We start from the raw sequence: 12900 nt of genomic DNA, 5'->3' as shown, positions 1-12900 counted from the left end.
ACACACCGTCTTCCTTTTTGCTGAAAAATGTGTCTGTGAATATATGATATTGAGTAAAAAAACTGGTACAGGGGACACTGGATGTGTGAAAATCAGTAACCATAGTCTATTTAATCTATTCAGTTTATTGATTATCATAACTAAGAAGCAATCACACTATGCATCAGTAAAATGTACAAACATTAAAAATGCACTATTACAATTGTAACAAATACAGTGTTATAAGTAGATACTAAGTTTGGAAGGAATGTGTGCTCTGATTAAGAAAAAAAATACACACGTATCCTAAGTGCATTCATGGTATCCAACAGTGATTAACAATTTAGTAGTGCATTGCTCTTTCATTTTTTCATTTCTTTCATTTTACCAATTATGGAAGTATGATGTCTGTGAAAAAATCAACTTCACAGTATTTGTAGCTTTTTTTTACATTTTGAAATTAAATAACGTACAGAACAATGAGTGAAATCACTAACAAGATAAGTGCTAAAAGCTCATCAACTTCATATATGTAATACATTGGGTAATCGTGATCTAGTAAGTGCTTTGACAGAACTGACATTTTTTTTTCAGCTGTGATTAGATTGTCAAATAAATGAGTGTCAGGGAAAAGTAAATCCAAGCCCTTCTAGTTTGTGTCAAGTATTTCAAGTGTGCACATTAATACAAGGGCGCCATAAGAGGTTAAGCTTGTACCATACAAAACTTTTGTAAACAACAGATCGATTGAACACACAAATACATTGGTTTAGTTAACGGATTTTTTGTTTTTCCTTTTGAGGGCTTCTGTCTGAAGCTGTAAAGATCATGGAAGGCTTTACAACAGAACTGAATTAAATCCTTGGATAGTTTCAGAACCACTCACTATATGAATATCCATGGCTCTCGAATGGTGCCTAGCTAACTTTCACATTATAAAATGTCCAAACTTTGTCAGCCATTGTTTATGATCAATTTAGCACGTATTCCTGGATTAGCTTTGCTTGACTGTAATCGTTTTGCTATGCTCCAGTAAATGGTCACATACATCTTGAAATCCGTCATTTTAATATAATCAATCTTTTATTGCTTTGTGGTTGGTTAGTTTTCGTGATAATTCCCAATGTGCATTAGCTTGAAGTGTTAGCTTTCTGGCTTTGGTGGCTGACACTTTTCTTCTGGAGTTTTATGACTTGGATTTTCCTGTTCATTTTTATCGCCTTCTGTTTGGGAAACCACAGATAAAATGTTAGATATTATATATTTATTGAAAAGGTACATACACAAAATAATATATATACTGATGTAAAACACACAGAAGGTCCATCTTCTCTACCCGGTGATGAATGGCTTGTCGGTTTTTCTTCTTGAAGACTAAAAAGACCCTACTACTTATTAATACATATGTTCTAAGAATACAAAACTCTTTTAAACAGTAACTAAAATCCATCTTTGTGTTTTGGAAAGTCAAGGTCATTTACAAAGGGCTAGGATCAAGTGGAGAGACACCATCACATGCTTCACTGTGCAGAAACTAACATTAGGGAAAGTTTGCTATGAAAAGCTCGCTGAGACGAATGAATGCTTGTGAAACAACGCCAGCATTCGGCTGTAGAGACGCAACTTTGCATTTTAGTGAATTAGCGTATTGGTAGCGAATTTGCACATGGCAAAGTAGTGTGAAGTGTGAAGAAGCCTTTGCGGGTGAAAATTCGCCCTTTAGTGAATTTGCCCTCATGTTGTTAATTAAGTAGGAAAGAATTAGAGGCAAAGTGAAGCAAAATACTCTTTTGTCCCCAACAAATATTTGAGAAATGTAGGATATATCAATGTAATTTACTGTCTTTTGAGAAATGAGTTTGGCTTAGATTTCTATCCTGACAGGATAAAAGTAAAAATCTATTCATTTGTGGACTGTAACTTGGCAGTGGACACCAAAGAGTTAAACCCTTCTGGCATGTGGAGAACATGAAATAATCTAGCTAATAAACGCTCTTTCTTTTCTACCCATTCTATGACTGTACAAGGCAAGAAGACTCATCACAATAGGGTAGTAAAAAAACCGTGCACATTGGCATGTAATAGCCTACAAAAATAAAATCTTAGTGAAAGTTTTCCTTTTTTTTTTTAAAAAAAAAAATTGATCTAACAAAATGTTTTCCTGTCTACTATTCCTTTAAATTACTTATATGGTTATCTTAGGAAAAATACAACTAAAACAGAAGATTAAATCAAAAGAAACGTAGCGTTTTGTAAATACAGATAGTGTGCTTTTCGACATCTACGGAATTGAGTATGTTCTGCTTGTCTAACTATGTCTGACACACAATGACTAGATACTTGATTTCCTACTGTAGCTGCATTCCTCGAATCCTAACAACACCTTCTTCAGTTACAGTATATCCTCTGTGGGCCTATTTCATATTTGAAAATAAATAAGCTGCTGCAAGTGGAATGACCAGGGTATGCTGAATGTATCCACATAATCTACCTTGCTTCCCTGAATTTCCCAACTAACAGCTTTTATGTCTCTTTTGTTTAGTTCAGCCAATCATCTAAAATATTATTTCCTTGTACACAAATTGCTCAAAGGTTTCATGCCTGGTCTCACACACACACAATCTCTTCTGCAAGTATCATTGGCCTGCGATTCTTGGTTCCTCCATGTTTGACAAAGTATCTGACCATAGTTCATCACTGCTTGAAATTAAGAAGACCCAACTGCACTGCCTTCAAAGTCTTCCAGTTTTTATTCTATTTCTTCAGGTAGATTAATGGAAAAAATACCCCCCCTCAGCTTGCATCCATAGCACATCAATTGATTGTGGTGTTAGCAGTGATATTCATCTTCTGAAGCTGTGAGTTTGTAACTACCATTTTATCTTTTCCAGAAGGGTCAGCGGATATAAATGGTCTGGATAATTATTGCAGAAAAGTTCTCAAGTGTTCTGAGATGGCTATTGCCTCACATAAAAGGACTTGCTGTCAGATTGAAGAGAAACTACATAGGTGAAACCCAAACTGAATATCCTGAGCTCTGTTTGCTGAAAACTGAAAATGTGAAATGTGAAAATGCATTACCTATAGAAACCTCTAAACATGAGTTTGCCTCCCAATATATTATCCAGCCATGAGTTTGAAGAGTACTTAGTCATGTAGCATTATTTTGTTCTATTCCTTTTAATAAGTTTGCTTTTATCAGTATGTTACCTAGGTATGCAAAACATCCTTTTCCTTGCATCCTCAAGTAAGTCAGAAACAATGCTAGGATTTTACTAGCTGATCCCAACCAACCAGTCTTCTGCAAAGACAAGTGAGCAGATTGATACAGAAATATCTTATTCAGGATGACTTAAAGCACCGGTTGGTTTCCTTATTAAGGTATTAATTCGCCCTTTTTTTGTCTTTTAGCTTGGAAATATGCTAATCAGTTATTTGTTTAACCTTTTTACACATTTTTTCATGGTCAAAAGGACTGTCACCTTTAGCAAAGGTTTCTTTCGTAAGTGGAATCCTAGGTAATATTTCTACATATCAAAATTTGTTGGCTCTGACTATGAAGTTCACCTTTGCCTACCCATAATAGTGGTAGTTCTCACAACACTAGAATATTGGAGTCAACCTTGTTTGACATTGTGTTTTGAAATTGGGATACATCTTTCTCATTTGTATAGAAAGAAAAAATCTTATCAGGTACTTCCCATTCTTACTTAATTGTAGACTGAATCACTTCATATACTGGTAACATCTAATTTTTCTTTTTTTAGATGTTTTGAAAATAAAGTCTAGCTGGGATGTTGAATTTAGTTGTAGTATTTAGATTTAGTGGGTTATTTATTAAAACTATAATTTTTTTTTTCTCTAAAAACGTGATTTTTTTTTTTTACTAAAAAACTTTAATTTTTAGAGAATAAAAACGTCAATATTTATTATGCCACGAGGCTGCTAAATGTCCAAATACAAAAATACTTCATCTAAAAACCTGTCAAATACATGTAAAAGTTAATGGCATTTGTCCCTTTAACCATTTAAAAATGTTTTTAACTTTCACAAATTTTGGGAGTTTTGGGGTGTTTGAAGCTGGTTTTAGCTAAAAAAAAATTGAGGTATTGAAGTCTATAAACTTGAAAAAATTGTGCCCTTTCTTCTATGGACTTATCACAGGATTCTTCAATCCATTTGGTGAAGATATCAAATAGCCTTACACAAAACAAAAGAAGTACTGTAGCATCAGACACATATCCAGCAATGCATCTGGCAACAGATGTGCCCCTATGGGGTTAGTTATTTGCAATGGATTAAAGGCAACACAATGTTGAATAATCTAAATTCATCCTAGAGCTTCATTAGGGAGAGAGCATTATAACCCAAACTGGATTGCAAGGTAAATCATTTTCCTAGGCCAACATAGAAAAAAAGGATGGAGAGTAATGTGGAAGTGCCTCCTAATTATCTGGGTCATTAACTTCCAATCATGTAACTGTTGTTATGTGGAGGAAGAGATATAATGGGGACTACTGCTAGGAATAATTCATGCAAAACAAACTTTCATTTACCTGATGTGCTTATATCAAGCTCTGATAACTTCAGAGCCAGCTCACTTGTATTTCCACTTGTAGAGGAGACAAGTATATCATGCAGAGCATTTCTTCTTCCTGTTCTCCCCGAGGCTATGAAATCTGCATAGGTAGATTCCACATCAGTCATTGCTACCAAGTTTCCTCATGGCAATGCCTAAATAGACACATTAACAGTGGGATCAGAATATTTAAGCATTTTGCTGCACGACATACATATTCTGGTAAGACTATACAAGTATTGGACCTATTATCCAGAATGCTCAGGATCTGGGGCTTTACAATAAAAGGGATCTTTCCGTAATTTACACCAACACATATTAAGTCTGCTAAAAATCACTTAAACATTAAATTAATGTTTTGTCACCAATATTGATTAATTAAAGTATATCTAAGTTAGGATTGACTGCAAGATACGGTTTTATTATTATAGAGAAATAGGAAATGCTTTGAGTTATTTGCTTAAAATAGAGTCTATGGGAGATGGCCTTCCCTAATGTGGAGATTTCTGGATAATGGGTTTCCAGATAAGATATCCTATACCAGTGAGATTCCCAAATAGCACAACATATACAACTTTTTAAAAAGCTTCATGAGAATAGTAAGAGAATAGGAATGGCTACATTACAGTCTTTCAACCATTAGTTTCACATATTGTGTAATTAAAACTAGAAAGTAATGTAATATGAGTAAAAACAATAGCATGGAGGGAGCACTTAGGGCTTACCTGTTTAAAAGTATACACATGATTAGTTGCTATGGGCAGCAAGATCTGGTACACATTAAGGGGCCGATTCATCAAGGGTCGAATATCGAGGGTTAATTAACCCTCGATATTCGACTAGGAACTAAAATCCTTTAGCGCAAATGCTACGATCGAACGATCGAAGGATTATTCCTTCGATCGAACGATTAAATCCTTCGAATCGAACGATTCGAAGGATTTAAATTCAACGATCGAAGGAATATCCTTCGATCAAAAAAACTTAGGCAAGCCTATGGGGGCCTTCCCCATAGGCTAACATTGACTTCGGTAGCTTTTAGCTGCCGAAGTAGGGGGTCGAAGTTTTTTTTAAAGAGGCAGTACTTCGACTATCGAATGGTCGAATAGTCGAACGATTTTTAGTTCGAATCCTTCGATTCGAAGTCGTAGTCGAAGGTCGAAGTAGCCCATTCGATGGTCGAAGTAGCCCAAAAAATACTTCGAAATTCGAAGTTTTTTTACTTCGAATCCTTCACTCGAGCTTGATGAATCGGCCCCTATGTGTTTGATTAGTGTCCCTATTTAGTTGATACTATAATTACACGTGGCCATATAATTCAGTAGTCAGCATTCAGCCTACAGAATTACCAGGGTAAGTTTTTAGGCATTCCTAAAACTTACCCTGGCTTGGGCAGAACTTTGGACATAGCGGCACTTCTCCCCCAAACAAACACATACACTGCACATAGAGTCACAGAGCTATTGTTAATCTGTGAGAGTTCACCTTTACACAAGCATAGTGCCTTTTCAGTCCATCTGCCCCTCAATAGCATTTAAGACTAACTTAGCCCCACTTTCTGCCACCGTAAACTCAATATTCTAGGTTCTCAAAGACAATTAAGTGAATCAAATGCACTGACAAATCTTGTGCTGAAAGACTGAAAAAAATTCAGAACTCAATGCTCCCTAACACCCAACTGCCCGATATTGACTCCGAGTCCAGAATCAAAGGAAGAGCAAAAGTGACCAGAAACGAAATCTACTCCCTTAGAAACAAAGGATTATACAAGACAAAAAGTGTGTAATACCCTTTCAATGTCACTCCTGCTGGATCTACTTGCTCCTGTTTACCTCTGGTAAGGTCTTTGAGGAAGAGCAAAAGTTGTTGTGGGAGAAGGAATGATGGAAGAGAAAGAGAAGTATTGTGGGGAAAAGAGCAGAAAATTTGGTCTACAAGGGTTGGCAGGAGAAGAAGATAAGAGTAGATGGGCTATTTAGGTGGGTGAAGCAGCAAATATGCTAGGAAACAGCAGTATAAGATAATGGAGAAAAGGTAGAACATAACTGATGGTGAAACTAGCAGAAGTAGAAGCAGATGGAAGAAAGGAAGACAAATATTTAAAAAATAAAACAATAGGAAATTAAATAAAAGAAGAAGAAGCAAGTAAAGTAAACCAAAAGGAAAGGAATCATGTCTGATTGTATTATAACATCTAAAACATCTAGAACATAGGGTCACTATAGCTGGTTATATATATTGCCATTAACCAAATTGCCAGTCCTGAATGCAAATTGTTGGTAGTCTACTTTTAAGAGACATTTTCAAACATTTCCTTGAATATTGGTCATCTATACTGTAAAAAAAGCAATTTTAAACAAATATGTATAAACATATATTTAAACATAAAAACCTGGATCAAATAGGTAAGAGTAGATATTTTTATTCACCCTTGAGTTTTATTATTCCACCATATCATTGTGGTGACATTGTTAAGCAGTCTTTATGATTTTATAATAACCGTTAATGTGCAGTGGTCTCTAGACCCATGGGCTAAAAATAGCATTGAGCTAGCATTTTCAGTTTGTACCAAATGCCACTTTCAAATTTCAGTATCAGCAGCAAGATCAACAAACCACTTGCCATGCCAATACCACTAACCTTTTGATTTGTTCCACAGAAATCTTCTCCGAAGAGGCCTTTTGTATTTACATATCAAGGCTGGTAGTTTGCAACATTCATTGCATTTGATCTATTTCTGGTTTGCTGTGTCATTACTTTGCCAAGGACTGTGACAGCTGTCCCTAGAATTGAAAGTTTGCCCAATTACGAGCAGCAAGAAAGAGATTCAGTTTACAGGCAGACAAATCAGTTCAAAACAAATGTGTCCATTTAATACCATACATTACAGAACTGGTAAGCTCAACTTTTTCAGCCGGGAAAGTAAACCAGAAGACCAAGCTTCTGAATTCTAGTAGACAAGAATCTGTTCATTTCCATTTGTAGTAACAGAAATATAAAGAGACAAATGGCTTCGCTTACCCTAAAATTGGTAGACATGCAAAAGAAATGTTATTATGCATAACAGATCTTGCCAGACTAACTTAATTTCTTTTTATGAGAAGGTGAGCAGGGACCTAGATTCTGGGATGGCAGTGGATGTGATTTACTTGGACTTTGCTTAAGCATTTGATACAGTGCCACACAGAAGGTTACTGGTTAAACTAAGGAATGTTGGCCTGGAACATAGTATTTGTACCTGGATAGAGAACTGGCTAAAAGAGAGACTACAAAGAGTGGTGGTAAATGGAACATTTACTAATTGGACCAGTTTCGTTAGTGGAGTACCGCAGTGCTCTGTACTAGGTCATTTGCTTTTTAACTTGTTTATTAATGACCTGGAGGTGGGCATAGAAAGTACTGTTTCTATTTTTGCAGATGATACTAAATTGTGCAGAACTATAAGTTCAATGCAGGATGCTGCCATTTTGGACAAAGTTGGACATTATCTAGTTCTGGGCAGTGTCATTCTGTGGTCACTAAAGCAAATAAAGTTCTGTCTTGCATAAAAAGGGCATTAATTCAAGGGATGAAAACATAATTATGCCTCTTAATAGGTCCCTGGTAAGGCATCACTTGGAGAATGCAGTGCAGTTTTGGACTCCAGTCATGCATAAAAATGAGCTGGAGAGAGCACAGAGACGTGCAACTAAACTGGTTGGAGGGACAGACGACTTAAATTATAAGGGTATACTGTCGAGATTGGGGTTGTTTTTTCGGGGAAAAAAAGGTGCTTGCGAGGGGACATGATTACAGTATATTAGAGGACATTATAGACAAATATTAGGGGACTTTTTTTACCCATAAAGAGAATCACAGCACCAGAGGCCCCCCTTCAGACTAGAAGAAAAGAACTTTCATTTGAAGCATTGTAGGTGGTTCATCACAGTGAGTATAGTGAGGTTGTGGGATGCACTGCCGGGTGATGTTGTGATGGCTGATTCTGTTAATGCCTTTAAGAGTAGCTTGGATGATTTCTTAGACAGACATAATATTAAAAGCTATTGTGATACTGAATTCAATAGTTAGTATAGATATGTTTATATATAATTTATGTGCAGGTATGGAGGGGTGTGTGTATGAATGCTGGGTTTTTATTTGGAACGGTTGAACTTGATGGACTTTGTCTTTTTTCAACCTGATTTAACTATGTAACTATGTATAAAGGTCAGGCACATTGCCTGCCCAGAACCATTGCCTTTGGGTCTCTCACTTTAAGACCCAGTGGCTTCTGAGTAGCAAGGGCTCCTCCAGACGTAAAAGGCGGCTGTTAAAGGCAGAAACGTGAGCTGTGGCCTGAACCTTGGTGTCTGTTGTTGGTTTTACACCCTGGTAATATAATAAAAGGTGTAGCGTTTGTACACAGATCTAGTAAACTGTAGCAATGGTCAGTTTTAAAAGAATCCAATCACCCTGCCTGTATGTTTTTTGAGTATGGTTGAAAGGAGCCAGAGTACCCAGCGGAAATAGTGCCTATTCATTTTGAAAACATTTTTCACAAAGAAAGCATTTACTTAGCAGCAAAAAAACAAAATGTTATTATTTTCAAAATCCCTAATTGATCATCTTCATTTTCCTTTAAATATTTTACCAGAACCATAAGACAAAGATCTCTTTATATCAAGGCATGTGAGTTTGACCTACTGAATTCTATTGGAGCAGACCACACAATCTTCTCTGTAGTTCTGCTGTACAACAATTTATTCCAGCTGCTGAACCATACTGCAGTGTTTATGTTTATGAGAATACACTGTGCATTCCAAATCTGCACAACAACCCTCACCCAGCAAGTTAAACAGCACATATTTACCAAAAGAAAGTGTGCATAAAGCCAAGGCATTCAGTAACAGATAACTGTGGGTGGTTTAGTCTGTCAATGGCATTCTTCTGCATTTTAATGTTCTTATAAAAGAAGTATAACACTGATCCCAAAGCTAAAGACACATGCAGGGCTTTTTGCCCATGAGCGCCCATCCCAATACTGACTCCTCCTCCTGGTGCTTTCTTTGTATGCATTTATGCATATTTTATAATTATAGCACCACTTGTGTAAAAGACAGAGGTCAATAAAATGAGATATAAATAAATGCAACATTCAATTGTTATAAAGTTAAAGGAAAAGAATACCCACAAACTATGTAGGTCTCTAAAAAATACATTGCATAAAACAGCGATATACATTTTTAGTAGTATGTGCCATGGGGTAATCCTAAATAGAAAATTACCAACTAAGGGCAACCTCCTGGGATCCTACAATTCACAGTGCACACAGACAAACTAAAACAGACTATACATGTTAGGTCACATGATTATAGTTAGAGTTGCAGTATTTCTGGTAAGGTGATCTCTGAGGCAACACACAGAGCATCATGAAATGGTGGTTCAATGGTAGCCTCAATGTGGACTGGCAGCCTACAGGAGGCTCTGTTTGGCAGTACACCTGATTTTAATGTAACCAAAACTTACCTCCAAGCCGGTATTTAAATAATACGTATCTTCCTTGAGGCATCTGGGAGCAACATCCAAGGGCTTGGTGAGCAACAGGTTACTCACAAGCCATTGGTTGGGGTTGCCTTGCAGAAACAGATTATGCACAAGGTTCCAGAGGTTCGTACCCTGAACCCCAACTGTACAGTCACAGCATAGGATACTGGGGGTCATTTATCAACACTGGGCAAATTTGCCCATGGGCAGTAACTCCTGGCAACCAATCAGATTGCTGCATTCATTGTTCTACTTGCAGCTGGCTTCAAAAAGCTAATTACTGATTGGTTGCTATAGGTAACTGCCCATGGGCAAATTTGCCCAGTGTTGATAAATGAGCCCCAGTGTGTCTTATTGCTTCAATACTGCAGGTGCAGCAACATGGCAATAATGATAAATTAAGAGATAGAGACAGTGGAAGACATTACTGCACTTCTTATGTCCTGACCTGGACTTAATTCATCTCAGCCTGTGAGATACATTTCATATACTGTAATCCATGCTCCTTAATCAACGTTGTGTAATCCCGAATCTCTACGACTAGTCGTTTAATCCATACTACTAAATTGAAGACACCAAAATTATGCCAGTTACCCAATGAACCCTGCATTGTTTGTTTTCTCAGAAACATAATTGTTTTTGTTGTATCTCGATGGATGTGTTAAATGTATCTGTTATTTAAGAGTGGGCAGATGTTGTTGCTTAGCAACAATACATGGCCTACTTGGTACCCTCTTTATGGACCAATAGCTTCAGGAATGTTCCCACTGTACACATGCTGCAAACAGGGACATTGTATGCTTTCAATAATTAATTATCTACGAAACAGACTTCGATTTCTGCTTAGTTCTTTTTCTACAGTACACGGACCCCCCTACTGTTTCATGTCAGTTACCAGGAGCAAAGGCAAGTGACTGGTAATTTCCTATAAACCGTATCTTCCTACCCAAGAAACAATTGCTGCCTCCTATTGTGCCTTTTAAATCACTGTATGTGACATACAGAAATTGGAGCAGCACAGGGCTTGCTTAGCATAAAATAAAAAATAATGGTAATTCTACCAGTCTCTCAAGAAAAGCCTCTCTGATTTCTCACTCTCTGGATCTGCCTGTCTCACAAGCTATTTTAAACAAAATGTACATCGGCCATTTCATTTAACATCAGCAAATTATACATCAGATGCAAGAAAAATGAATCTCACCTTCTTTATCTTCTGCCACAGAAATCTCCAGCACAGCAGGGTTTCTCCGCTCAGCTCTTCTATTGCTCAGCTTCTGCAAGGGCTTGATTACATGATATTAAGAGGCAGACGCTGTCAGCGTTCCTTGGGTAGACAGCAGCTGCTGATTCTCTTTTTTTGGAGGCTTTTGTCACGCCTGTCTACAGCTCTCTTTTTTTTTCTTCATATAACTTTATTGGTATGGATTAGGAAATTGACTCAACGGTGATTGGCAAAAAAGGTCTCTGCGTGCCTGGAAAATATATGCAAATAACAATGAAGGATAAAATTGCCACTTTTACTGCTGTAATGGATTACTTGGCAAATATTCAGTGAAAAGTTGAATAGTTCTTGTAGATTTAAACTTCCAAATCCAGATAATTTATTTTAAACATGTGAAAGATACCTGCAAAATTCAAAAGGGAAAATAATTTATCCAACCATATTGAATAAATGCTATTAAGGTTTATATAAAATCCAATCCAAACAATCTTAGGCGCTTTTAAGCATTCTCTCCTCTTTTCAATCTCTGATACCTACCAGCCTACTCAGCCCCACCAGATCAGTGACTCAGCTTATTGGCTCATATATAGGACTATCCTAATGGATTAACCTCAACTAGCCAGATATCTACCAGCCAGACTGGAAAATCCAGTTGGACGAGGACAGCATAAAAGTCTTCCTAGGCCTATATTTTGAGCTGACAGTTTGACCTTTGGGACAATATGGTGGCTAAACATGTAAAGATTTATTTGTTTGGTAACCTCAACAATCAAGTTAATCTCAGTGTATGAAAATGATAGCCAATGGTTGATGTGGCATAAACATAAATCCTAATGGTGACAGAGGATAAATAGTTCATTTTCAGTGTTCCTATCTTATTCACAGTTTTATCAGCAGCCAATAAACCAGCCTGTATGCATTTTGTGTAGGGATGAAAATGGAACAGGCGGAGAAAGAGAACTCACATTTTTGATTATTTGCAAATAGTCCCTTGGCTGGTGTTGAAACTATGATGGAAGAAGTGAATGACTAGTGATGAATCAAGCCAAGTGAAAAAGCAATTTACATGCAAAATGTAGCCTGACTGATTGTCAATACGCAGCATAATTATGTCGCCAAATTTGACCCTTGATAAACATGTCCCTGTATGTGCATTCCATCTCCTGAGAGCTTGGCTGCCATATTGAAAATACACGGCGCATGTCAGTGAAGTGTGTTTCCAAACATGAGGATTCCATAGAGTTCAATGATATAGTGTTTCCTTGGCGTATTGCCGTTTTTGCTGAAAATCGCAAATAACGGTGCCTTGTGGCGGATGTTGGCTCACAAAAGCCCAGTGGGAATTGCTATAGCATATTCCATTATTTTCAGTAGGGCTTCATTTTGGGTGCATTTACTGTGTATTGACTGCGTATTTTTAAAAATGCAACGTAGAAACGCCCCATGAGTCCTTGCCCTTATTTTCAAGCTAGCCTGATGTAATTTACTCTTTATTTGAAACTATGTTGAACACATGTATCAGTGTGACTCAAAGCATAGCTTTTTGTGAATGATCAATGTAGACTTCAAAGCGTGAATAATAAAATATTGTATGGCA

The 12900-nt window shown here is 37.0% G+C and overlaps 1 protein-coding gene across 1 annotated transcript; it reads right to left on the bottom strand.

The window, feature by feature from the left end:
• Positions 1-109: 109 nt before the first annotated feature.
• pkia.S (protein kinase (cAMP-dependent, catalytic) inhibitor alpha S homeolog) lies at positions 110-11455 on the bottom strand. The gene is made up of 4 exons (XM_018223817.2): positions 11283-11455; positions 7199-7341; positions 4536-4713; positions 110-1202 (listed from the first exon to the last, which is right to left on the bottom strand). Exons 3-4 carry the CDS (start codon positions 4684-4686, stop codon positions 1123-1125), a joined length of 231 nt encoding a protein of 76 aa, XP_018079306.1. The 5' UTR covers positions 4687-4713; positions 7199-7341; positions 11283-11455; the 3' UTR covers positions 110-1122.
• Between the last annotated feature and the right edge of the window lie 1445 nt (positions 11456-12900).

Source organism: Xenopus laevis, chromosome 6S, assembly GCF_017654675.1.
Source record: "Xenopus laevis strain J_2021 chromosome 6S, Xenopus_laevis_v10.1, whole genome shotgun sequence".
Classification (NCBI taxonomy): Eukaryota; Metazoa; Chordata; class Amphibia; order Anura; family Pipidae; genus Xenopus; species Xenopus laevis.
The sequence above is the reverse complement of the archived record's forward strand: the minus strand, read 5'-3'. Positions and strand labels throughout refer to the sequence as shown.